General features: G+C 40.2%; 1 protein-coding gene across 12 annotated transcripts in view; it reads left to right on the forward strand.

Moving 5' to 3' along the window:
* FMNL2 (formin like 2) overlaps positions 1-26,778 on the forward strand; it is a 259,549-nt gene that overhangs the window by 207,712 nt on the left and 25,059 nt on the right. For all 12 annotated transcript variants that reach the window (XM_038421460.2, XM_038421462.2, XM_038421461.2 and 9 more), the window contains 5 exons: positions 10,867-10,941; positions 17,116-17,226; positions 20,414-20,563; positions 23,947-24,048; positions 26,142-26,448. In XM_038421460.2, coding sequence (XP_038277388.1) covers positions 10,867-10,941; positions 17,116-17,226; positions 20,414-20,563; positions 23,947-24,048; positions 26,142-26,448 — 745 coding nt within the window. The remainder of the gene's footprint in view (positions 1-10,866; positions 10,942-17,115; positions 17,227-20,413; positions 20,564-23,946; positions 24,049-26,141; positions 26,449-26,778) is intronic.

Genomic DNA, 26,778 nt, shown 5'->3' on the forward strand with positions numbered 1-26,778 from the left:
CATTTATTGCAATATAGCAAAGATTAATTACTTTGCTGAGGTATTCTGTGTGTAGCTATATGTATATATTGTACATACCTGTAACATACATTGTATGTACACAGCTGTGATCTGATTATAAAGTCTGCATGTGTCTAAAGTTGCCAAAGAATTAAAATTATTATAAAGCACAACTCTCCCATCAGATTGTAACATTTTTAAATCTTTGTAAACTACAGACATATTGCATATACAGATACGGATATAGATTAGAGCTGGACCTGTAATGTAGAGTTTTATGCCAGTCCTGCATGAGAACTTTTCTAGAACTTCTCATATCATTTCTCCCTTGGAAACAACCGTTTGCCTAGCAGACTGGAAAGTACCAGGGTTCTAAAGGTCAGAATAGCTCAAACTGAGTCCTCAAAATCTTGACACTTCGTATCAGCTCTTGAGACTTTGAATTAGGTTTGCTCACTGGTGTGAGCTGTGAGTGGAGCTAAATTTCTTTGTTCAATTATTAATAATAATAATAATAATTAATAATATCTCAACGTGTATGTAGCACTGTTTTACTTACATGCAAGGCTCTGATCCAAAGCCCTTTGGCATCAATAGGACCAGGATCTAGCCTCAACTGATTAATTCTCACAGCATCCTTATGCACCCCCATTTTACAGCTGGGGCAGCTGAGCAGAGCCGTTAAATGACTTTTCCACCAAGGAAGTGGGGAAAAAACTGGGATTATAACTCACAAGTTCCTGAACCCTAACAAGGAGGATCAAAACTCAGATCATTAGAATTTCTCTATCTGGCGCTAAGTGTTAATAGTCACCTCTTTTGCGTGGTGATTGTGCACCTGATCCTTGCACAGACTTGCTGACATACCTGTCTATTTTTGACAGCAGTGCACAGTGTACAACTTTGGGCTTTTCTTTAGTTGGCGGTAAGACAAGGAAGTTTTACTTAGAGATTTCCTGTGCTATAAATGGCATGTTTAATCCTCCCCTGAGTAAAAATCAGTGCCTGAGCCTCTGCAGCCCTTTTCTGTCAAGTTGAAGCACCCCTAACGCTGTCAGAAAATATGTTGCCATAACTTCTTAAAGGTTTCATGCTTCATATCTTTCTCTGATATATAAAGTCAGTTTGCAAATGGGCTTAACCTTTAAGAAGCACTTGACAGATTAAGGCCTGGACAGCATTGTATATTTTTATAGAGTTTTCTACATTAATGCCTCTCATTCCTATGCCATTCCTCTACCAAAAGTCATTTGTTGCATCAGCTCAGCTGCTGCATTCATCCTCGTCTAATAATCTTCAGGGCTTTCCTTTGATGTAGGCAGGATGCCATAAAAATGTGTTTGAAGTAGCAAAGATGAAGATAGGAAAAATAATGGTGAGGAATATTTTAAACAATATTGGCGTCATTACTAGGATCTTAGCAGGGTGTTACACCCTCAGATATGCTTTAACTATGTCCCGCCCTCAGCTTATAAAACTAAGGAACCAAACTAAGAATCACATTCCTCATCTTATGTGTCTTCCACTTCCATGATTATACCAGTATGGACACACTGTAAAAATGGGAGTTAAACTTCTTTTCTATTAGTGTGGCTTTAGTACAATCTAGACAGAATTTTGGTGTCTGTTCACTGTTTTGAGAAGAGGAATACATAGGAGGGCTAAGTCTAACTCATGTAATGTTGGTGGCTTATTAAGTGACAGCACATTTTATATGCTGCTCTGGTAGCCTAGGTCGGTAGTTCTACTTTGATATCAGACAAACAGGAAGGCTGCTGCTGATTGATGTAAGTACTTGTTACAAAAAACAAATTCTTTACTCTGCACACAAATAGTACTTTTCAACAAGGGCTCAGTCTCAACACTATGCACCCATGAATGAAGCTTCCAAATACCCTTGTGAGATAAATTAGCAAAATCTATATAGATAGGCGAAGTGAGGAAGAGAGATGATTTGGCTGTCATAGAGCAGATCCCGAAAAAGAATCCACAAAAAATTCTGGCCATGATGGAACTTGCTGAAATTTTTTGAATTAAACATTTTTTTGTCAAACAATTGCCTCTTTTTGAAATGAAGTATTTTTCAGTAGGTTTTTAATCTACATTGTTTTGGAAATGGTTAGAGAAATTTTTCATTAACCAAAAACCTGGTGTCCAGTAAATAAATTATTTCAAAAAACATTTTTATTTTAAAATACGATTAAAATATTATTAAAAGTTTCACAAAAATAATAAAACAATTTTCAATCCTACAAAAAGAAAACAACTTCAACATTTTTTGCAAACACTATTTTCCTGGCTCTAATGGAGATCTAAAATAATATGTGATACTTAGAGAGTCTTTCACCCAAGGATTTCAAAGCACTTTGTAAGCTTTATAATGGTCAAATCCTGGAATCCTTACTCAGATTTTAGTCAGTTAAACTCCCTTAAAGCATAATTTTCCTGAGTAAAAACTAAGTAACACTGAATATGGACCACGAGACTCTGCCATAATTAAATAAGCCTCACAAAACTAATTGATGAGATATGCCAGTATTGCCATAGATACAGATTGAGGAAAAGAAAGGTTAACTGATTTGACCACTCTCATACAAAAAACATGTAAGAAATAGAGTCCAGTAGTTCTAGCTCCCAGTCTCCTGCTCTGACCAATAGACAACATCCTTACGGTAAAATCCTTACGTATTTTATTAACATATGCTTAAACATGTTAAGCATATAGCATGTGCTTAAATCACATTAAATCCAGTGGCTTGTAGCTCAGCAAATGCTTAAGTGCTTTTCTGGATGGGATGGACTTAAACAAGTGCTTAAAAGTAAACATATATTTATGTGCTTTGTTGAACTAGGCCCTTCAAGCAGCCAGCTAGGTTTGTTTCTGGAAACGGTGAGAATAGAGGAAATAATGTGAAATAAGAACTGGGATTAAGATAAACTGAAAGGGGATGCAAGAAGGTCAGATATGTTTTAAGAAAGAAACAGAAAATAATTTTTGGGAAGCACATGGTTTTCTGGTTATTTCAACAACGGGGCTGACTTTTCTGTCATGCACAGGTGTAAATCAGGAGTAACTGCATTGAAGAATCAAAAAGGAATTGAGTCTCTGAGGGAAGAATCAGGCCCCCTCTGTGTTCTAGTAAAACTAGTAAAAGAGTGAAATGATAAAGAGTCATCAGGTGACATACGTAATTCCTGGTCGTTTTTATCATCAGTTTAATGGATTTTAACATGTGTCATTCTGATTTAAATGTCTCACCAGTAAAAAGACTTGAAACCCCACTGATCATAGCCTGGTAATGACTGCTAGTGTTGTGCTAATAATGCCAAGAGTCATTTGAATGTTTTATGTAGTGAACTCAAAAAGCAGTGGAATGGCACTTGAACCCTCATTGGTTAGCTTTCACTAGTTTTCACTTCAGGGGAGTGAGAGAATATTGTTTAGCCTCAAACTCTCACAATGTTTTATTTAGATTCAAGTTTCTATAATTAAATCATTATGTATATATATATATATACATATTCATTGTGCTGCTTCTTCTGCTTGTGTGAAGTCAGTGACTGTTATAGAACTTGAAAGCTTATTGATGTCTTAAGGAAAGGGGAAGAGGAAGCAGTTTAAAATAACCTTGGAGAAGCACATGATTTGCTAGTCATTTCAACATCTGTACTGCTAGAAAATTTCTGCAAAACCTTTGCTAAGGTTTATATTTGCCAAGTTTAGTCTTCAGAAAAATTCATCTTCTGGCTTTAGTCAACTGTTATCAGCATTTATAGCTTCAAGCTCAAAATACTTTGAGAAATTTCAGACATTCTCCATGGATTTTTGAGAAATCAAAGGTCACTTCCTAGTAGCAGTGGCATTTCTTGTTTATATGTTTATAATATCTATATGTGTTGTTATCTTTCCTTTAAATGTATATATTTATAATATCTATATCTGTTCTTGTCCTGCCCAGACACAGAGCTCAGTCCCCCAGAAATACTTATAATCATGTACATTTCATGGCATACAGCTCCATAAATAAATAAATATATTGCTGGGAGTCAGTCTTCGTATCTGGGCAGGGCAAAACCTTTTCAGCCTTACAAACAAAAATACCCCAGATGTTGAAGAGATAGTGGTCCAGCAGCTGTCTTTCATAATATGCACTTTATACCATTGGCCAACAAACTATGACTCCAAACTTTGAAATACCGAGTACCCTTATCACACTATTCATAGATTCATGGATATTAAGGTCAGAAGGGACCATTATGATCATCTAGTCTGACCTCCTGCACAATGCAGGCCACAGAATCTCACCCACCCACTCCTGCGATAAACCTCTCACCTATGTCTGAGCTATTGAAGTCCTCAAATCATGGTTTAAAGACTTCAAGGAGCAGGGAATCCTCCAGCAAGTGACCCATGCCCCATGCTAGAAAGGAAGGTGAAAAATCTCCAGGGCCTCTTCCAATCTGCCCTGGAGGAAAATTCCTTCCCAACCCCAAATATGGCGATCAGCTGAACCCTGAGCATATGGGCAAGATTCACCAGCCAGATATTCATGTGTATCATGCTGTATCTTCTTGCTGCTAAGTTGAGAGATGAGCACATTCTTCAATAAAGTTAGATGCTTCTCTGTGTAATTGGATATTGTCTGAGTAGGAGGAGAACCTGCTTCTAGAAGAATAGATTTTCATTTCATCTTTCACATGCTGTCCATAAAAACATCTAGCAACACTAATTTGTTGAAAGTATCACCTGACAATATCTTTTTGTCTCTAACTCTCTGCTCAGGTACTCTTTCCTGAGCTTGCCCAAATACAAACGTAGCAAGAACAGGAACATCATATCAATCATATTGCCTTATTTGAACTTTCCTTTTGGGTGGTCTGGATGTGAACTATATCAGTGTTTTCCAATGACCAGTTTGTGGACTGGCGCCAATCCCTGAGATCTCCCTGACACAGTTTAGGAAGGCAGCAAGCCGGTCGCTGGTATCAAAAAGACTGAGAAACACTGAACTATGTGACCTAACATATAGTGCTGTGATGTGGACATCATCTTCATCAAACTTCCCATAAGAGAACTTACTGTTTTTCTGTAGGATTTTATTATACATTTGTGATATGAATACCTCGTTAGCATATTCCTAGTCCTCTTTAAAGAAAGAATCCATAGTGGGTGGCTTTCCAAAAACAAAACAAATCACATTGTTCTTCGGAAATGACTCAGACTGATACAGCCTAAAATATCTTTTTCACCGTCTTAATGTAGACAGAGGGTTTTTTTTATAGTTGTGGTTACCTCTTTGTCTTTCTTCTTGTGTTGAATAATGATGATAAAAGTAAGATCAGTTTTATTGGTCTTACTCATACTTCCAGTGTGGATGACAGATCCTGGAAATGTATTCAGATATAAATGGCTACATATGATTTTATGCATTTGGGTTTGATTTCATCATATCTTGGACATCTGCCAGTCTTTAGCCTCTAGACTGCAGCTACAAGTTTTCTCTTTTATGAGATGATACAATTTATTATCAAAGATTAGTCAGTTCACCGCCTCTTGTAACGCGCATGTTCCCCGCACTACCTCATCTGATGACAGGGTGAGATATCTGTAAGCAACCACTGACAGCCACAGTCATGGTTTTTTTGTTTCTCTCTCCCCCCCACCGATTTCACGTCTGCTCTCTGCTCTACTAGGCCAGTGTTATTTGTTTACTGTCTTTGTCAGTTGACTGTTGGGCTGGTAGACAATAGGCTGTTATCTGATTTAATTAACAAATCATAAATAGTTAGCATTTGTTTATGTCAGCATTTTTCCATCATCAGTGTGGAATCGTTCATGTGAAGTCTCCCAGAACTCAATCCTTGATTGTTCTCGCTTTATCTTATCAGTGGAGGATTTTATGCACTACCATTATGTTTATTTCTATATAAATGCTGATAATATACAATTTTTTTAATTTAAATCAGTTCCAGTTTTTCTGAAATGGCATCAGAGATACTTGTTTTCTTTTAGAATCGAAAGTTTGGGTGAGCCTGAATTTTCTTCTATTACTTCTGTGAATGATGACTGTTTCAGGGGGTGTCTCCAGAGCACAGCAAGATTTATGTCAGAACATCAGTTTTAATGAACCATTTATCCCATTTACTACAGTAGTAAAAAGGCTTGGAATCTTAATATACAACAGTAGATCTGATCCAACTCCCATTCAAGTCAATGGAGAAACTCCCATTGACTTCAATGGGAGTCTGATCAGGTCCAGTGCAAGCTTCTGAAGTAAAATTAAATCAGCTGGTGCTTTCTCCATTTCTTTCTCATATCTGAGCAGTTTCATCAATTCAGACAGACGGATTTGGGTGCTCTGTTTGGCTCTCCCTGGGAGAGCTAATTCTAGATGTCAGCATCTTTAGAACGTTGCATCTTTTGTCCTCTTTTGTATTTTGCTGTTGTCTAGGTGCACATTCCAGAAGAGACGTGGGCCAAAGCAGAACATGAGGCAGAATTTTTATGTCCTCAATCTGGCAATCCTCCAAATTTACTAAGAATCTATTCTGTTAGACCGAGGGTAGAGCACTCCAGGACAGGGCTTTAAGTAGACCAGACAATGGGCTTTATGTGTGCCATAAACAGAAATTATTCCTGATTCTGGCAGGAATAATCTGTGTGGAGGAAGTGGGGTAGCCCAGAGCTAGACAGGATATTGGCACATATTAGCACTTCTTTTGTGTCTCTGTTGAAGTGCTTTGGATCCAGTTTGTTGCAGTGCATGTATATGACATTTTCTAGATAGGGAAGCTGAGGCACAGAAAGGTTGCATGCCACATACTAAACCAATCACAGGTTTAGGAAGCAGCAGTTTCTTGTGTAATGCTGACCCACACAGGGGCTTCAGCTGTGGGGATCAAACCTGGGACCTTTGGAGCTTAATGCATAAGCCTCTATTGCATGAGCTAAAAAGATACGTTTTTTAAGCAAGGCTATAGCAGGCTCAATAATCTTTAGGAGGGGGGCTAGCCACTACTACAGAGGGACAGAGTGCCACTCCAAGGAAGCAGGAGTTACGCTTGCTTCCACTCGTCAATGTTGTCTCTTTCAAAGCTTGAGTATACCACAGATGGACACCATCTTTCTGCTTCTGAAAACTATTGTGAGCATTGAAGGGAGAGACCATACATGGATGAATTTTGTCCATCACTAATAATGAGAAGCCCTAAGAAGCTAGAAGGAAATGGTTCATTTTGTGAAGATTAACAGCGGACTCCACATGCAACTGTTGGTGCATTTAGCTCCTGTCTGAGATTAGCACTCTGACATCAGGAGGATTTAATTTCTGCTTCACATGATGCTGTGAGGTTGATCGCTTCTTTTTGTGACTGCACACAGCAAGGAGTCCCTGAACTACCCACAGCAAACTTGAAAGTAACCAAAGACCAACTTTGCTATTATCTGCGAGGGTGATCCATGGGAAGCCATGCTCTTCTTAAATTGAGAGACCAAGACTTGTAAATTTAGGTGCTCATGTCTCAGCCATCAAGCTCAATTACATGTCTCTTTATTATAGAGACAGGGTGGGTGAGGTAATATCTTTTTATTGGACCAGCTTCCCTTGGCAAGAGAGACAAGCTTTCGAGCTTACACAGAACTGTTTTTCAGAACTACACTGCATATCTCTTTATTTTATGATGAGGCGGCTCTTACAATATTTTTGCCTGCCAAACTGAATAACATATGTTAAGCCAAAGGGGATAAAAAGTAATCTGTTAATTAACCATGGTGATAATAGCACTGTTGGAGCTGTTACACTAAGGACCATCTAGCATTTTCATTATAAACTTCCTTTCCAGAGGTTTATAACTTGCTATTACTATTTAATATTGATATAACATTAGCACCCTGAAGCCCAAACCAAAATCAGAGTCCCATTGTGCCAGGCACTGTACATCCAAAAAAATGGTCAAAGAGTTTATTTTTTAACAAGAATAATGACCTAGGAAGGATAGGTAACTCAAAACTGGTGTATGGTCATATCTCTCCTGGTGAGAAATCTGGGTGACTATGGTGACAGTGAGCCCAGGAAAGGCTGAGAATTTAGCTTCCGAGAAGTTAATCTTGCCAGTACTAACAACCCCACACATGAGCATGGGCAGGCCGCAAGAAATTGTGAGATTTTCAAAAACACAAATTTGTTTTTTTTGTTTGTTTGGTTTTTTGCCTTCTTGTTTTTAAGCCTTAGCTTGCACTCGGGTCCCATTTTTGAGCTTTTCTTCACAACTGGGGCCTAGAAACTTCCTTTTCCCCCCCTCTTTAATGAAATCAGAGACTCACGTGATTCCAGGAGCTGGGACTTTAAGAAAAACTATATTTTGTAGGAGGCATAAATGATTTGCAGGTGCAAAAATGAGCAACCAAGCCAATTTAAAAATGTGGCCCAGAGGCTATGAACTACAGTACTGGTGTAAAATCAAGTTTTAGTGAATACAGTGATAATATATCACAGTTTAGCCTCTTAAAAGCATTGACATACATAAGCAGACACATCTGAAAAATAGAAATACACTGGAGAGCATAAGACAAAGGGCTGTTGACTGGAAACAATTACCTTTGATAATAAATAATTCTTCAAGTTGTTTTCCATGTGCAAGCAAATAGATCTGTGGGTTTTTTCTTTTTCTGGAATAAATGGCAACAGCTAGATAAATTATGTATTCATGTTATCTGTGTACTGTTATGTATTAATTTGTTAGGGTATTTAACCACGTTAATCTCATTGGTTTCCTCCTGAGAATCTCAAATTCTTTTAAATCCTTGTTATTTTGTTCTGTTCTGTTCTTGATCTGAATCTGTGCTGTTACACTGGGGATGAATTTGGCCCACAGTGTTATTTAGTGCAGTGCCTGAAGGCAGTAGTTCCTAATCTTTGGTATTCATACTAATCCTGAAACTTTTGTGACTGCTGGTCTGTGATCCCCCTCTGACTTAAGGCCCTGATCCTGCAAAGAAATGCACAAGCTCTTACTCCAGCAAGCAATCTCACTGGCCACAAAGGATATTTGCAGGGGAGTAAGGGAGCCTCTGTGCTCACTGTCTGTGAGCTGCTATTGCAGCTCACCTATTTGATTTAATTTAAATTTGCCCTTGTGCTGGGCACCCATACAAGACCTATCTACCTCTTACATCTTTCTGACTCTTTCCACAGAGGCAAATTTCTGTGCCATGCAGGGGAGCCCTGTGTGACCTTGCCCAATTCTTCCTCACCATTTCCCCATGTGCAGCAGAAATGCACTAGTTCTTCCGCCAAGGGCCCCCTGACCTCACAGAGGAGGAGGCAGGATTGGCCCTATAGTAAAGTCAGATCCAGTAAAGTTGAGCTTCAAGCACTTTATTAGAGGGAGAGTTGGGGGGCTGGAGCTCATGACTTATGAGGAGAGGCTGAGGGAACTGGGCTTGTTTAGTCTGCAGAAGAGAAGAGTGAGGGGGGATTTGATAGCAGCTCTCAACTACCTGAAGGGGGATTCCAAAGAGGATGGAGCTCGGCTGTTCTCAGTGGTGGCAGATGACAGAACAAGGAACAATGCTCTCAAGTTGCAGTGGGGGAGATCTAGGTTGGATATTAGGAAACACTATTTCACAAGGAGGGTGTTGAAGCACTGGAATGAGTTACCTAGGGAGGTGATGGAATCTCCATCCTTAGAGGTTTTTAAGGCCCGGCTTGACAAAGCCCTGTCTGGGATGATTTAGTTGGTGTTTGTCCTGCTTTAAGCAGGGGGTTGGACTAGATGACCTCCTGACGTCTCTTCCAACCCTAATCTTCTATGATTCTATGAATCAGTGCTCCCCCATCTGGTAGTGAAAGGCACTTAAGTCTCTCTCTAGGTGAGTTATCTTTTCTGTCTTATTTGAACTGCTTTTTGAGGAGAAAAGACTCTTGTCTTGTCTTTGTGGCCAGATTCTGAAAGTGTATAAATGGTGGCCTAGATTACACATCAGTGTTAAGAGATGCAGTTCTTGGGTGGGGAATGAGAGGACATCGGATCTTTCTAGTAATCCGTTTACGTCCTCTTTGTTATGGTTGTAGCACTCATTCATTCCAGCTTCCTTCACTCTTCAGCTTATTTACTGTATTGCAACTCTGCTGTAAATTGGATTTAACATGTATATGCTGACGAATCAGGAGAGTGGAATCAAAACTGGGAAACTAACTATTAGAAAGATGTAAGAAGATATAAAATAATGTACTGAGACCTCCTATATCTCAGAGCTTATTTCTTCCTTTGTTGGTTGCTTTTCCTGCCATCAGTCCTGTTGTTCTACCTTTTGCCATGTAAGTCACACCAGCTAACATTTACACAGACTTGCCAGCGTTTGACTTACATCACCTCCAAATTTGACAGAGGATAATTATCATGGTTTTTCACCTTGTAATTTGATCTTCTGCATCATGGCATTATATTCAAATGTGTTGAGGGGGAAAAGAATCTAATATGATTGGTTAGTGAATGGGCTGGAGGGCTACATCCTCTTCTGGTGTAAACTGCCATAGTTCCATTGGCTTCACCACCATTGGCTACACCAGTTTACATCAGCTGACGATCTGGCCTAAATTTTTTAAAGGCAAGGAAACATGGAAAGAATTTTATAATTAAGCCTTAGTTCTGATCCTGGTGACTTGCAGCACAGCTGATAGTCAGAGTTTGGAGAGTCAAAAATGTTTGTGCAGTGAGACTTGTCATGAAGAAAATAGTCTGAATAAGGGAAAAGACTGTTGGTGCATAAAGGATTGTGAATAAGCCTGTAAGCCTGGTTTTAATGTTTTTAGTACTCCCTCTAGTGGGTGGTTGTGTAACAGATACACTGTGATTCCTTTGCAGGTTTGTGGAGAGAAACAGCGCTTTGAAAAGCTGATGGAACACTTCCGAAATGAAGACAACAATATAGACTTCATGGTAAGTCTTACTGTCATTAGTAAACTTAAACTTTCCTTTTTGCTGGGTCCCTTCCTGTTCCCCGATACTCCTTTGGGGCTTACGTACATTTTTTCTGTTAATTATGTATTGAGTATCTTCAAACTTACATAGCTTCCATTCTTCACTTTGCTCAAATTTTGCTATTGATACTCTTTGGATGTGTTACTATTGGCACTGTACTTAGGGGCTATCTGTGTGGACCATTCAGTAGAGCATCGGTCTGGGACTTGGAAACTAGTATTTGAGCCCCAGCTACACCAGTGATGTGCTGTGAGGCTCCCTGTGCCTGTGTCTCCCCTTCTGACCAGGGCCATCCCTACCCATACTCAAAGTATGCAGCTGTGTAGGGCTCCAGGAAATATGGGGCACCACATTTCCTGGTGCCCTGCGCAGCTGCGTGCTCCTCAAACCCCAGTCCCACCTCTTCCCGCTCCTGCTCCGCCCCAGCCCCACCCCCACCCCCACTCCTCTGAGGACTGCAGCAGAAGCCCTCACCAGCAGCACTCACCAGCAGCGGGAAGTGCAGCAACCCAGCCCCAGCTGCGCCACCAGTGAGTGCTGGGGGGTGGTTCCCCCCTGCCCCACCATGGGGGAGGGGGTGCAGTGTAGAGCCCCAGAATAGGGAGGGACGGCCCTGCTTCTGACCTTTGTCTGTCTTGTCTGTTCAGATTGTAAACTCTTATGGGAGGGACAGTCGCTTACCATGTGTATGTATAGTGTTTATCATGGTGGGGCCCTGATGATGCGGCCTTTAGGTGTTACTTTAACACTATACGTTTAACAATAAAGCTGTCAATGAGTAAGAAGGGCCATCTACATGTCAAAAATGAAGTTTGCTACAGTGTGCTCCCTTTTGTCCAATTTAATGTCTACCTTTGGGCCCCTGGTCAGTTGCCAATATGGCCCTTGGTAACAGAAAATGTGGGCACTTATGATGTAGTGGAAAGGCTTTTGTAAAAATGTCTCATACTATAATACCTTAGTATGTGATCATTGGCAGGCACAACTGAAGGACTTGTTTGTAGTACTGTGCACTGTAACTGGGTGGGAGAATAGAATTATCTGAAATCTCAAGATGTGTAGAGTCTACATATGCCAGCATCCTCAAACACCCTATGACAGGCAAGTATGGCCAAGACTCATTGCAGCTGTTGTCCTTCCTTATCTGTAGATAAATATAACACTAGTTTTTGCCACTATTCATTCCTCGGTTTGCACGTGCATCTTCACAGACACCACTTCCCCTGAAACAGGAAAGAAAATAGAAACATAGTGGAAGAGTACATTGGCACCCATACACACCAAACTCCAGCTCTTCCATTGCGAACTCTGATGAATCATGACATGAATGAGTTTAAATGGTGAACATAATGAATTTGTTATGAATATATTAACATAGGTCTTAAAAATGTACCGTACGTGAATTTTAGTGATTCCTTAAGGTGTCAGCTTGAAAGCCCTGGAATCAAAGTCCTCTATTTATTCACAGAAAAGGCACAGCACAGGCATCACCATTGCAAGCTTCAGAATGCTGCCCATGCCGTGCCTCAAATTTGACCTGATAATCCGCCCCTTGGGGTGAGAGAATAGTTCTGTCTCTGTTCCCATTCAAGCCTCGGCCTTTCTGCTCAGACTTCCGACGAGGATGGCACCTAGTGCCAGTTGTGTTGATGGGTTTTGTAATGTGAACTTCTGTCCATAAGGAATTAGATTAAGACCACCATGGCATTTCAGGTAGGTTTTGAACTGCATTCCCATGGCAGTGATTTTCAGCCCCTGCAAACTTGAGCCAAACTCAAACCTATGATGAAGAAGTAAAAACATAATGTCTCATTATCAATCCAATGAACCATCTGCTTCTTTTGATACTCTTAAACAACAGAACATGACACCCAATAAAGAATGTTTAAACTGCGGTCTCTGGGCTTGTGCAATACACAAAATTCTGTGGCTACTTTCTCATGTTGAGACAAAAGCCTTACAAAATCTAAAATAACTATGCTAGGCTTATTGAACTGCCTACAGTGACTCCATACAATCTTGTTGTTGTTGCTTTTTGTTATCAGTATTGCAGTGGCACCTGGAGCTCCGGGGGGGGACCAGAGCCCCATTATGGTAGGCACCATATAGATTAAATATTCTCAACTTTGTCCCATTTTCGGCTTCAACTTAATAGAAAGATTTGTCTTATGGACAATCACAAAGGCAATATCCTTACCTGTTCATGATCGTATAATATCCCTGTAACGACTCCAGCAATTGTTTACATGAAAAAGTAATATGAGGCTAGTATTCAGTGTATTTTTAGACTCTTTTTCTGCAACTTAGCAACTGTAAACAAGAAGACAGAATCCTGTGGTCAGCCAGCTCTCCACACGCCACCAGGAAGTGTCCAACTTTATCGATAAACTAACCTTTATTTACATATATGCAGGCTTAGCCGAATTAAATTTTTATTTTTTTATAATTTCAACAGATAATATCAATGTTTATTTTAAGCATTTTTTAAAGATTTTTTTTATAAATTTAAATTTTCACAGTTGTGCAAAATTATGAGCTTCAAGGATTTTTTCAGTTTTTATTGATCTAAAATTTTCACAGTTGCAGGAAGATATGGGGTGGTCAGACAATGGAGGGGTCAGATGATAATTATTTAATGACAGTAGATTTTGAGATTCAAAAAGTTAAAGCTTTATAACCATTAAAACACAAATTGTCAATGTCACATGTCAAAATATACAAAGTAAATACCCTTAAATCAAATGCTTATAATTTCTCAAGCAGCATTTTTCTTACTTTGCCTATCTGTAAATTTCAGTTATTATCAATGGAATTTGTTTTGTTTGTGAGTGTGTAGTTAAATTGATGTTTATTGAGATTTACCAATAAAAATCAAATCCTTCCAGGCCTACACTTATTATTATTAGATAGCCTGCTCTAAGGGTAGAGTGTGTCTTTTCTGTGTTATGTTAGATGCTGTATATAATTATGTCCCTGTGTAACTGACTATGCATTATTGACCAAATCATGAAGTTCTTATTTAGGTTCATGCCTACCTATCCCTTCCCCCACCATCCCATTGTGTTTTCTGAAAGTGGGGCCAGTTGTCTCTGGGTACTGACAGGGCATGTGATGAGAATGCTGATCCTTGCCCCCCAGATTAAAGGGCCTTATTGTGCCATTGAATTTTTAGAGCTCATCATTGAAGTCAATGTTGAAATCTGATTGAAATGGAACAACATGGCTCTGAGTAAGGATTGTCAAGAGCTGGCCCAATACTAATAAAATCTGCTGCCACCTACTTTTTCTAAGTGATTAAATACTTGACAGGCCTACAGCAGAAAGACAGAAAATTAATGACAAATGGTTTGACAGATTGGATCCTTCTGTCACCATCTGGTTCTGACTATATCCACATTTGTTAAAAACAACCTATGACAAATATACTTTGGGGTTGTGGGGGAAAGCTAGACCATACAAGATAGAGCCAATGTGGAGAGTTCTTGAATGTTGGATTGCTGAACCACCTATATCGTGTGAGCATTTGGGTTTGTAACATGTGCCAAAGTCAGTTATGGCAGGATGATAAAAAATTATGCCAAAAAATCAGGGCTCTAGGAGGCATTGTTAAAACTTGAGTAATAATTCAACTTATAACTGAACATGAACAAAGATATTTCTGCAGCTACTTGACTTCAGCTTGATGTCAACTGGAGAAGATAACAAAAAGGATTTTTGGTTAACTATATCCTGACATGGGGGTGGAGATAAATCAGAAGGTGTTAATGTGAAAAAAGGAAAGAGTAAGTAAAAAGAGGTGTTTCAGTGAGGGTTGTTATTGTTGCCAGTAACTTGTTACTGTTTAATTTTAAAAATAACTCTTACATTCAGTTATTTTGATTAGTAAACTCTTTACTCATGTCTGCAGTATTAGGGTCTGAGAAAGGAACTCAGGATTTGCCCTTATTCTTGCAAGAGTTTACTAAACAAAATAAGAGAGTGTAACAGATCATTTTAAAATTAGAGGATTTGGCCATCTGTTAAATTACCCTCCAGTGTGCCATTGCTCAGCAGTTTAGGGCCAGTAGTGATACTAAGAAAAAATAGTATTTGATTATGGAAACTTGAGAAGAATATATTGTACTATAAAGATTCACATAATGAAGTTATCTTTCTAGCCATGTTAAGGGAGCATTTTCCAATTAGAAATGGGTCAAAGCTGAAATATTTGGATTTGGATGTCCACTGTACCCCTTTCCTGTACACACACGCCTCCACCTCCACACTGCCCCCTGCACATACCTCCCAAATGAAAGGGGTCTGAATCAGGGGGAGGAGGAGGTAGTTATTCAGGCATATCCCTACACTCAACCACAACTGTATTTCTGTATTTGCATTGTTGGGGACCTACACAATATTTTCTGCAAACAGATTATTTAAATGAAACATAAGCAGTATGGATATTATGCACACACACACACACGCGCACACACACACACACAGAATCATTTGACACAAACAAACTATGTTTAACTCTTGGTTAATCAGTTTACTATGTTCCCAAGATCTTGTATAGCAACTCTTCGATGACCTGGAGGCGGTCTCTACAAAAACAGCCATCAGGCAGAATTAGCTGGCATTCTTTTTATTGTGTTCTGGTAAATGGTAATTCAAAGCGTAGCTCTCCTGTTCACTTACTTCTTCCTGCAAAATGTTGATTGACCCCAAAGGGGTAGATTGTTCTTGAAGTCTTGGCTGTATGTAAAGTCATGCTGCATGGAATTTATCTTCTTTCAGGTGACTCCTAAGCAGATTGACTGACTGTTTTTAAACACACATACAGTATCATTTTATTTATACTATAATACCTGTGTAACTGAAAAAAATAGATATTGTAGCCTATTTACTGAAAAATATATCAAACATATATATCAGTACTCGATTTTACTACTTAAAGGTAACAACTATACAAAGACATTTATAAAAATAACTGAGACAAATCTGGCAAATTCTGTGGTCAGATAAGCACGTGCAACTCCCACTGACTTAAATGGAAGCTGGGAACATGTATCTCAGGGCAGAATTTGGCCCGACAATTATCGCTACTCTAAGCTAGATCTGTGTGAAATGAACAGGCAAGCTCAGCTGGGTGATATAACCTGATACCCTGCATTTTGCAGCGATCCTTCCACCATCAGCCTCAGCACCACCCTGTCTCATCTGTTATGGAGGGAGTGGTTGAAGTGATGGCTCCAGATGACCGTGCTTGGGAGAGTTTGTTTCTTTCATTGTGTCTGTGTTAGTTTATATGCTAAGAAATATGAATCTTATCATTAGTTACTAAATCTTGGATTTTGAAATCTCCAGGAATAACAACAAGGCACCTTCCATTTAAAATGCCCAGTCCTGTTGTCTAATTTAACAGTGCCAGCAAGTTGCAAAACAAAATGTACATATCATTATTAAAGAAAAGAATTGTGGCCTTCATTTGAAAAATGATATTTTCTTCTCAAGAGCTAATTAAATTACTTCTGGAGTCAGGTGGAAATCTAACACCGGATGGACAATCTAATGATTGCTTGGAAAACATTTTATTTCTGTGGACAAAAGGTCACAGTAAAACAAAGCTGAGTTCTACAGACATTCCTGAACTTTTGAAATCCCACATTTCCATTAATCAGGATAAACAAACACCTTTTAAACCAGGATCCACTACTTTAAACAAAACATCTGACTCTTAGAAGAAAATCAGAGAGTTTCCATTTGTGATAAATATGACAACATTAAACAATCATAACATCTATAGTGATGTTTGTCAAAACAGAGGGCCTGAATCAATCCCCACTGAAGTCAGTGGGAGTCCTTCCTTTAACTTCTCTGGATTTAGGATCAGGCCCCAAATCTCGTGCTTTTCGTGATATCACAAAGGCATGCTGCCTTTGCACACACCCTCTGCTGTTCAACTGGCCAAGTTTGTAGTGGATTTTTTCCTTCTCTATCTGAAGCATGAGCTATTATCCCTGGGATTGGAGGGAGGAGAATAATCTTTAAATACTCTTACGCAGTGTAGCAAATCCTAGCATTCTGTACAAAACAAAGGATGCACTGCTATTTCTTGTTAAATTTTCAGTCTGTGATGATTGTTCCCTACAGGTGGCATGTATGCAGTTCATCAACATTGTAGTCCATTCAGTAGAGGACATGAATTTCAGAGTTCATCTCCAGTATGAATTTACGAAATTAGGCCTGGACGAATATTTGGATGTAAGTATTGCCTGGTTTTACTCTGACCAAAATTGGTCATTATCTCCCAAATGGATTAACATATTTGGACAATGCAAGGCTCTGCATGGCTTGAATGACAATTGGGTTCTCTGCTAGTGCAGAGAATTGCATATTGTGCCTCTCTGTGCCAGCAAGGGCCACTCCATCCCGGATGGTTCACCTCTAGCCTCCCTTCTGGACTCCATTTTAGGAGGGCAGCTTTACAATGTTATAGGCTCCACAGAAGCCCTAGCTGCAAAAGCAATAGTGTGAATTCACTGCCTCAGTCCATCTCCCACTGCCTTAATTGGTCAGCACGGTTCACTTCTAGAGTTGTGAGGGCTGCTTGCAGGTCTCTTGGTGAAGGGGGTTGTTGAAAGCATTTTGTGTTGCTGCAGCCTCCCAAGTTCTGATCCTGGGGGCCCTGCTCCAAGCTGAGCACGGATCCTCGAATGAATTTGGTCCTTGCTCTGTATTTTTTTTTTTATCAAAATGTGCAATTAGTTGCTGTTCCAGATAAGGTGAATGAAACCATACAAGGCTCACACTTCCAGCATACTGATCTTTCTTCCAAGGGAGCTGGAACCTGAATCTAATATAGTGACATCTCTGCTGAGAGGGCTGGGCTCATTTTAGACATCTTGGCAGCTAAACTGTTTTCTGCTAGTAGCCTCATAGCAGCAAAGTAAAGCCAGTGACAGCTTCTGAGAGCTTCGCTCAGTCCCTGCCCCCATGCTCAGTAATGGGACTCACGATATGTGACTACCTTCTTGGCTCCAGAAACACCATGCTCTGTGCAGCAGGAATCAAACCATGAGTATGGCAAAGCAATGAGTAAATGATCACTTGGTAAAAATGACAAATTGAAGCAAAAGGAAGAAGTAACCTCAGACATGTACTTGGAATTATGATGTCTGTTGTCAGCAGAACTATCCTTACATTGTTCAAGCTCCCTTGATTCTTTCATTCCCCTCGTCTCTTTATATTTCTTTATTCCCAACAGCATCGCCCCCACATTGAAAGAGTCAATAAGCCTGCCTAACTCTCCTAGTTTTAAGCATTTATCTTCGCTAGGAGTTGATAATGTTAGTGGCTCTGAGGATTCAGTGATACTTCTTACCTAGTAAGTAAGGGGTATCTTCTCCCCTGTTTCCAGGTACAGAACTCCTGTTATGTGCAGTGGGAGACATACCTGCCAGCAATGGAAATCTATAAAAGGGACATTGGGGAGAAAAATGGGGACACGCCTTTTAACTCCCCTGAAGTCCATTGAACCAGGAGAGCTTTTGGAAGGGACAGAGGAGATTATACATATTTTGCTAAAAATGTAGCCATTGTCTCTGCTAAACTGGGACCATTGATGTAAACCTACTCGTGGAGCATGGATGAAAATTTGATCCTCATCTTGTAATTATTCATTTCCCCAGACCTAAGTTTGTTCAAAGTTGAGCCTCACAGCTGGCCATAATGGACCAAATTCATCCCTCATGATGTCAATTAATTGGTCTGGTTCTGTTCTTGGGGCCCAATTGAGCAAGGTACTTAAGCACATGTCCGACTTTTAAGCATGTGAGTTAGGCACCTGGCTGAATCAGGACCTAGATTACCAGGTAAGGTGGGGAACATTTGTTGAGCAGATACAGCATAATATAGTGGTTCTTCAAATGATTAAATGCTGTGGTGCTAAGATTAAAAATGACACATTATGCTATTGAATGTTGACTAGAAGTTCACAAGCTCCTGACTTTAGAGATTTACTGGCACCTTCTGGAAATGTTCTATTTAAAGAGAATGGTGCTTTTATATCACGTTTCTCCCTTATCCCCATGTGTTTCTCTCTCTCTCCTAGTGTTTTATTATTAGGAACATTTACATGGAAAACAGTATTTTTGTTGCTTAGGAGTTTGTCTGTTCCTGCTGTTTTTTGGCTCTGCTCAGTGATCACAGAGCCAGAGCTACTTTTTGCTCTCTGCTAGGAATATGTACACATTGACACTGAGCACTCCTTTCTATACTGATGATGATCTTCTGCCAGCAAAAGAACTGTAATTCATCTAAAAAGATATTTCATCACAATCTCTTCCTGACTTATGCCTATTCTGCTCAAAGGTTGACATTTCAAATTATGTGGGCTCATTTCAAACACAGGCAGAACAATAGAGAACAGATACAGAGCCTCTGCACAGGTATACAAGGCAGAAGGCACACGGAGCCTTTCCCTCATCTTATTCGAGGGTCAGGCACAGTTGAATTCCATTCATTTATCTATAAAGAAAAGGAGGACTTGTGGCACCTTAGAGACTAACAAATTTATTTGAGCAAAAGCTTTCGTGAGCTACAGTTCACTTCATCGGATGCATTCAATTCACTGAATGCATCCGATGAAGTGAGCTGTAGCTCACGAAAGGTTATGCTCAAATAAATTTGTTAGTCTCTAAGGTGCCACAAGTCCTCCTTTTCTTTTTGCGAATACAGACTAACACGACTGCTACTCTGAAACCATTTATTTATCTGAGTGCAATGATTACTGTCACCTACTGCCTCATGGGGTACTAGCCAGCCCAGAGTGGGTGGGAAGGGGCAGAGCCCCTCCCCTTCCTTTGTGCCAGTTGGCAGAACTGGCTGCTCTTGCCTGTATGCTGGGGAGCTCCAGGAGGTATTTTTTGTCTCCCTGACCACAACATCTCTCCCTCGGAGCTCTCCACTGCAGTGGTGAGGCGTGGTGCCACGCCACCCCCAGGATGAGCCTGTTCCTGAATAGCACAGTGTAGGCCACAGTATAAAATAGATGTTTGTCAGAGATTTACATGGCACATCAGTGAGTCTTCACATTCTGGTTGGTACTCTTGTCTGTACTCTTGTCTGTGTCTAGCTCTTGCTTATGTGCTGTTAATAGTTATATTCAGATGTTAAGATCTCAAACACCTGCCATTAAAGAAAATGCTAATATTACTACAGAAAAAATTACTGCTTAATTTTAAAGTTTGAATTTTTGGGGGCCTCCTTACATTTTGCCATGTATTATTTGTAACTCTCAGTGATGTTTAAAAAGTTAATCACTTCTCTGAAATATGAAAATAGGGCCAAACTTGATTGCAACGTATTTGCATCCATTCAGTAGTTGTGGCCTTGTCATTGCATGCTGCTGAATGCATTTCATGATGCTTCTTTTACTTTGGACTTTCAGAAGCTGAAACATACGGAGAGTGACAAACTGCAGGTGCAGATACAAGCTTACTTGGACAATGTATTTGATGTGGGAGCTTTGCTTGAAGATGCCGAAACCAAGAACGCAGCCTTGGAAAGAGTTGAAGAACTGGAAGAAAATATTTCTCATGTTAGTGCAAAGTTGAAATGACCTTTGACTTAGTTAAGACTGTTAATGCTGTTAATGCTTTATATCGGTGAGCTTGCTGCAAGCACAGGCTTAGGCAGAGGTAGAGCCTCTGGGTGTCAGGGGCCTCGGTGTAAGAGGAGTCCTTTGGGCTATTTTCCTGATGAGGGATTATTTGGCATCTAGATCTTAACAAATCTTGAAAAATGTCAGGAGAGAACATCTCAGGGATGGTTTCTTGTGCAGCCGATTATGGAGATCCAGGTGCTGCTAAGTGTGGTATGTCTTCAGCTGGAAAAACAACACTTTATGTTTTTTTCATTTTTGAGAGATGACAAGTCTCCATTACTGTAGTTCTTGTGGGGAGGCCTCCAACCTTGAGTCAGTGGGGACTTAGCAGAGGCTGTTGCTTCTCTTCGTAGTTAGAACTGACTCTGGATTCAGTTTAGAATCATTCATATTATCAATGAAATGACATCAAGTAGTGGTGGCTACTCCTCAACAATAACCATGTGTTTTTACTGTTGCAAAAGAAACTTGTAATGAAAAACAAGACACACAAGAATGTATTTTAGCACTCATATTCTCCGCTCATTAGCTAATTGGTGTCTTTGCTCCTAGGCCATTTACAGACTCAGTGAGAAAAGGTTCCTCCTATACTTTTGTGTAATTGATTATCTTGTTTTACTTGACCATAGCCATGGATGGGGAAAAGCGCCAGGTTCTCAGATACCACAGTGATTGTTGTGGTACCAGAGACTAAATAGAATGGAATTGCACTGATTAGTAGTTTGGGTCTAATATGTGTTATGTCTGTCTGTATCTCTAGGTATTTATATGGCCCCATCTTTGTAGCGTCTGAACACCTCACAAATATTAGTGAATTTACCCTCCTAACTGTGAGCTAAGAAAGTATTATCCCCATTTTATATGTGGCAAATTGAGACAAAGGGAGATTAAGTGATTTGCCCAATGTCACACAGTGAGTCTGGATTAGAACTAGAAACTGAACCCAAATTGTCAGAGTTAACCATAGAATCTTCTTTCCTTCCCATTAGGTGCACACAGGTCACTGTGCATCTTGAAAAATCCACCACTTAAGCACTGATCATATGTATACAACTGGTACATGTTGACTGGTAAAGTTCTTACTTAGCACTTTGATCTGGAAGTCACTGATTGCAGCAAGGAAGTTTTAAGGTTAGACATTCGGAAAAACTTTCTAACTGTCAGGGTAGTTAAGCACTGGAACAAATTACCTAGGGAGAAAGCAGAATCACTGACATTGGAGGTTTTTAAAAACTGGTTAGACAAACATCTGTCAGGGATGGTCTAGGTAATTCTTAGTCTTACCTCAGTGCAGTGGACTGGACTAGAAGACCTTTCAAGTTCCTTTCAGTTCTACATTTCTCTGATTCCCAGCTTGAGTAGACATACTCATGCTAGCTCTCATCAAGCTAGAGTGCCAAAAACTGTAGGCAGTATGTTCAGAGGTGAGCAGCAGCCCGGGCTAGCCACCCCAGGGGTAGTCCTCAGGAAAGATAGCTCATGCTGCCACTTGCTGCTGCCTTTGCTACACTACTATTTTTTAGCATGCTAGCTCATTGAAAGCTAGCTCAAGTATGGGAATCAGGCTGAGAATCCCACCCCCAGCTCCAAATGTAGACATAACCAGAGAATCTGACTGATCAGACTCACCTGGTTCCTATCTGGGGGACCCATACTGGTTCTGCTTCACATGCATATAGTTACTGTAGTCCTTGGTGGAAACCTCACGATTGATTAAGCATATATGGTCCTAGCTTTGTGGGTTGGAGCATATGGATTCCAATAGTTCCAGAGTTCTTAGTTTCAGGGTTGTTACAGATGGAATCACTTGACAGCCTGGGTCTGTATAGAGTTATGGACAGAAAAACTAATTTACATATAAATTGCAGATTCCTTAGCAATATGGTACAAATAAATAGAGCAGATAAACATTCCATGCCATAAAAGTACAGTTAGAGTTCTGTGCGACTTCCAACACATTCACTAAGTATGTGTAAAGCAGAAGCAGACTGAGGAAGCATGCATTTGGGATTATTTTAAATCTCTGAGCAGTAGGACTGTGTCTGATGCCGAAAGGAGATGGATAGAGAACAGATATGCACTTGGACTTCATAAAACAAACTGCTAGAGCCTCAAGAGGTAAAGGCTCAGGTGTGTTCCACATGGCTCAGTAATGAGGCCTGAAGTGTAGCATTACTCTGAGATGCACTGCTTGCTTTTAGTTTTTCCATGACAGACATTTTTGGTATCAATTATTTTAGTCTTGAAAATATGACTTTCCTGTTTTAAAATAAGTGTTTTCCTGACTTAAAAAATAACCCCCAAAGTCGTAACTTTACTCCAAATTTTGAACATTGGCTTGACATAGAACAAGTACATTCTTTCTCAAGAGCAGTTAGAACTGACTACAATATTCTCTCCCTTAAAGTGCTATTTTGCTCTGAAAAATGCCTTGGTAAAAATGGTGCATTCTTATTTAATAGATCTGCTAACTATGAGTGTTTAGAGACATAATTGCCTACTTTAGTTACTAAAACAAGTTTTTTTTCTGCCTTTTATTTCTATTTGCCCGACAAAATCTATTTGGTTATGCGAGTGAAGACTTAAAATTCTCAAGTTCATGCTTTAACAGAATTGTTAATTATGTTTGTTCCAATTGCCGAATCTTTACGTCAAAGTTTGCAGAGATGCAGAAGTCAATTGCACATTACCACTTACAACACACCCCAATTCAGTCAGAATTACAGTTTGGCTTTCAGATCCCATGTTAAGTTTGTAGAATTGGCAATTTACAACAACAACACATTTTTATTTGTGAAACGAGCAAATCTGATCTGACAGTCATTGAAAGAAAATAAATATGGACCCTAGGAATACAGATTCTACTTTGCAAAGTGAATGCAAAAATGGCATTGTGTGGTTCCATGATTTTTGTGTCTCGGTGATTTCCAGATTAAATTTACCCAGTTTATAAGTAAAGTGATGACTTCCTGACTGTTTTTTCAAAGTGGCCTAGCAGTCTTGCTTTCTTTGTAGGGTATCCTCTTCTTGAGCAGATTCAATAACTACAGTGTTATTGGGTTGGCTGCTGATCAGATTTAGCAGATGATGTTCAGATTTAACAGGACCATCAACAATACAGTTCATGCCCCATGGACCAAATAATGAAGTCCTTACTCAGTCAAAATTTCCATTGATTTAATAGGAGCTTTACTGAATAAGAACTTCAAGATTTGGCCCAATGTCAGTAGCTTACCAGGTACCACTTTTCCAGTTAGCGCTACTGATAGTGTTGATTGAGTAATCTCTTACTATCAATATCTTTTTTTCAATTACAGTTATCGGAAAAACTGCAAGACACAGAGAATGAAGCTATGGCAAAGATTGTGGAACTGGAAAAGCAGCTTATGCAGAGAAACAAAGAACTGGATGTTGTTCGAGTAAGTGTGATGATGACATTCCAGACAGATGTCACATTCAGGAGAAAGATCTCCATTTCATTTTGTATTTAGTATGGTATTCATTGTGTGAAATGGGAGTGTGACAGTGAATCGTAATGCTTACACATGGTTTGGACTTTATGGATTGAATTTTTCTAATGGCCTCTAACTTTGCACCCATAATCAATGGGAGGCGGATTTACTTGTGGGTGCAAACAACAGAGGTTGGACATTTAACTCTCTGATTGCCTTGCCAAATCAGACATGTAGATGTCTAAACGTTATCATTCATGTCTGCATTTAATTCTACCTATAGTTTTGCACACAGTTGATTGTGGGTGAAAATTACAGGCCAAATTAAAGCCTTCAAAAAGTTTGGGTGCATAGCATCAGTGGAATTTGAGCAGGTGCCTTGCTTGTGTGTAGAGTCCAAACTCACTCCCTTCCTGGGGTAAGGCTTCATTAGCACAGACATTAATCATATAAAATATAATTTAATAAAATATAAACTTCAACCCAAAACTTCTCCACAGGCTGGCTGCTTCTAGGCTTACTTCCTCCTGACTGCTCAGCTCACACACTAGATTCTCTCTCTAGCAAGAAATTAGCATCTCCATTTTATCTGGGCAGGATAACAAGCTATCTATTTCAATGACTCAGCAGAGCCTTTGCACAGCAAGATCGAGACTAGCGAACAAGTTGGGGTGTTTCAGGCAAACACTGTCAGCATATTCAGGTGACAAGACTTTCTTTCTCCATAGTATGTATCTAACCAAAGCTACATTATCTTAGGTTCTTTGCCGCACTTTATATCCATAGGTCTCAGAGAGAGAATTATATTTATATAGGGAATGGAGCTACATCAATTTACACTAGCTGCGGATGTGACATATAATCTCCACAGAGGGTTGTGCAGTTGTTGCTAAAGAAATGGCAATAGGCAAGTTACATCACTATTAAATATTTTATCTCTGTTGTATGTTTGTCTCATTTTGTAGATTGTTATGAAGTCTTTAGTCTCGGTTTTTTTCCTGTCTGAAGTACATTAGGTCTTAAGGAAACAGTTATATCATTGGTGTAGAGCAGGGTTTCTCAGACTTCATTGCACTTTGACCCCCTCCTGACAACAAAAATTACTACATGACCCCAGGAAGAGGGACTGAAGCCCAAGCCCCACCACCCCAGGCTGGGGGGCCAAAGCCCAAGCCCTGCCATCCTGGGGAGCGCCAAAGCTTGAGGGCTTCAGCCCTGGGTGGTGGGGCTCAGATTTTGGCTTCAGCCCCAAGCTCTAGCAAGTCTAATGCCAGCCCTGGCAACCTCATTTAAACGGGGTTGCAACCCTCTCTGGGGTCCCAACCCACAGTTTGAGAACCGCTGGTGTAGAGAACTATACCTGTATCAGGCAGGCAGCTAGGAGGACAGAATCAGGGCTTCAGAGCCCCTTAGAGGTTTTTGGTCATGCTATTGTGTGCAGCTACCTACACACTGATATGGGCCACTGGTCCCATATGCTCTGGACACAAAGGGATACAATCCCTGCCTCGGAATGTGAGCCTCAAGCATTCATCAGTTGCACAGGTCCCCACTGGCCTTCTGAGAACACAGCCACCACTCCTAGGCAAGGCAAAGGGGAGAGACCAGAGCCCGCACAGCTCTGTTCCTTCTTCTACCAAGTGTCCAACATGTGCTCATAGACAGGCCAGGCATCTAGCAAGTGGACATGGAGCAAGCAAGGGAACACCACAGTTCGGCTGACATATGATCATCATACCATGCTATTTATTTAGGATTAACATAATCCTAGTAGTCTACATGGGAGATATTTTAGCACTGATGTCCACAAATTCTATCCTAGTACTCAGAGTTGAGATTCTTTATGCAACTCATTCGTGTACACATTCTTAGTGCTAACATGGGGGGAAACACAAAATGAACCCTCTTTTGGGCAAATGAAGAGGTATTGCTCTCATCAAAATGCTTTATCACTGAGCAGCAAGGGGCAATCCAGTGCCATGCTGTCATTCTATTTCTAGCTCGGCTCTATGCTGTCATTTGAATGCAAGTAAATTCTTTACTTTTGGACAATTCTGCAGGAAATTTACAAAGATGCAAATACCCAGGTTCACACACTGAGAAAAATGGTCAAAGAAAAAGAGGAAGCCATCCAGCGGCAGTCAACCCTGGAGAAAAAGATCCATGAACTGGAAAAGCAAGGGACCATTAAAATTCAGAAGAAAGGTGATGGTGACATCTCTATTCTTCCTGTTGCTGTGGCCTCTGGGACACTGCCATCAGGGTCAGAAGCTACAGCTGGCACATTTGTGGGACCAGTGACTGGGGCTACGTCTTCAGTACCATTGCCGCCACCTCCACCCCCATTACCACCACCATCTGAGACAGGTGAGAAGTATTACGACAAGGGACAGGTGTGAGGTTGGAAGTTGATGGTGCAGCTTACTTTGCTTGATCTCCCTCACACTGGTTTCATGCTAGTTTAAGCTCCATTGAGGGTGTAACTTAGGCTCATTGTCACACAACAGACATAGTCACGACAATGAATATTCATGGATCCAACTTGACAAACCCAAAGAGTATTTGAACCCAGATGCAGAAAGTCTGCTATGATCAGAGCAGATGGTTTTGTTTCATTCTTTTTAATGAGATGCATACACTGGTATGTATAGTGACTCGGGGCCAGATCATCAGCTGCTTTACATCAGCATAGGTCTG

Source organism: Dermochelys coriacea, chromosome 11 (assembly GCF_009764565.3).
Source record: "Dermochelys coriacea isolate rDerCor1 chromosome 11, rDerCor1.pri.v4, whole genome shotgun sequence".
Lineage (NCBI taxonomy): Eukaryota > Metazoa > Chordata > Testudines > Dermochelyidae > Dermochelys > Dermochelys coriacea.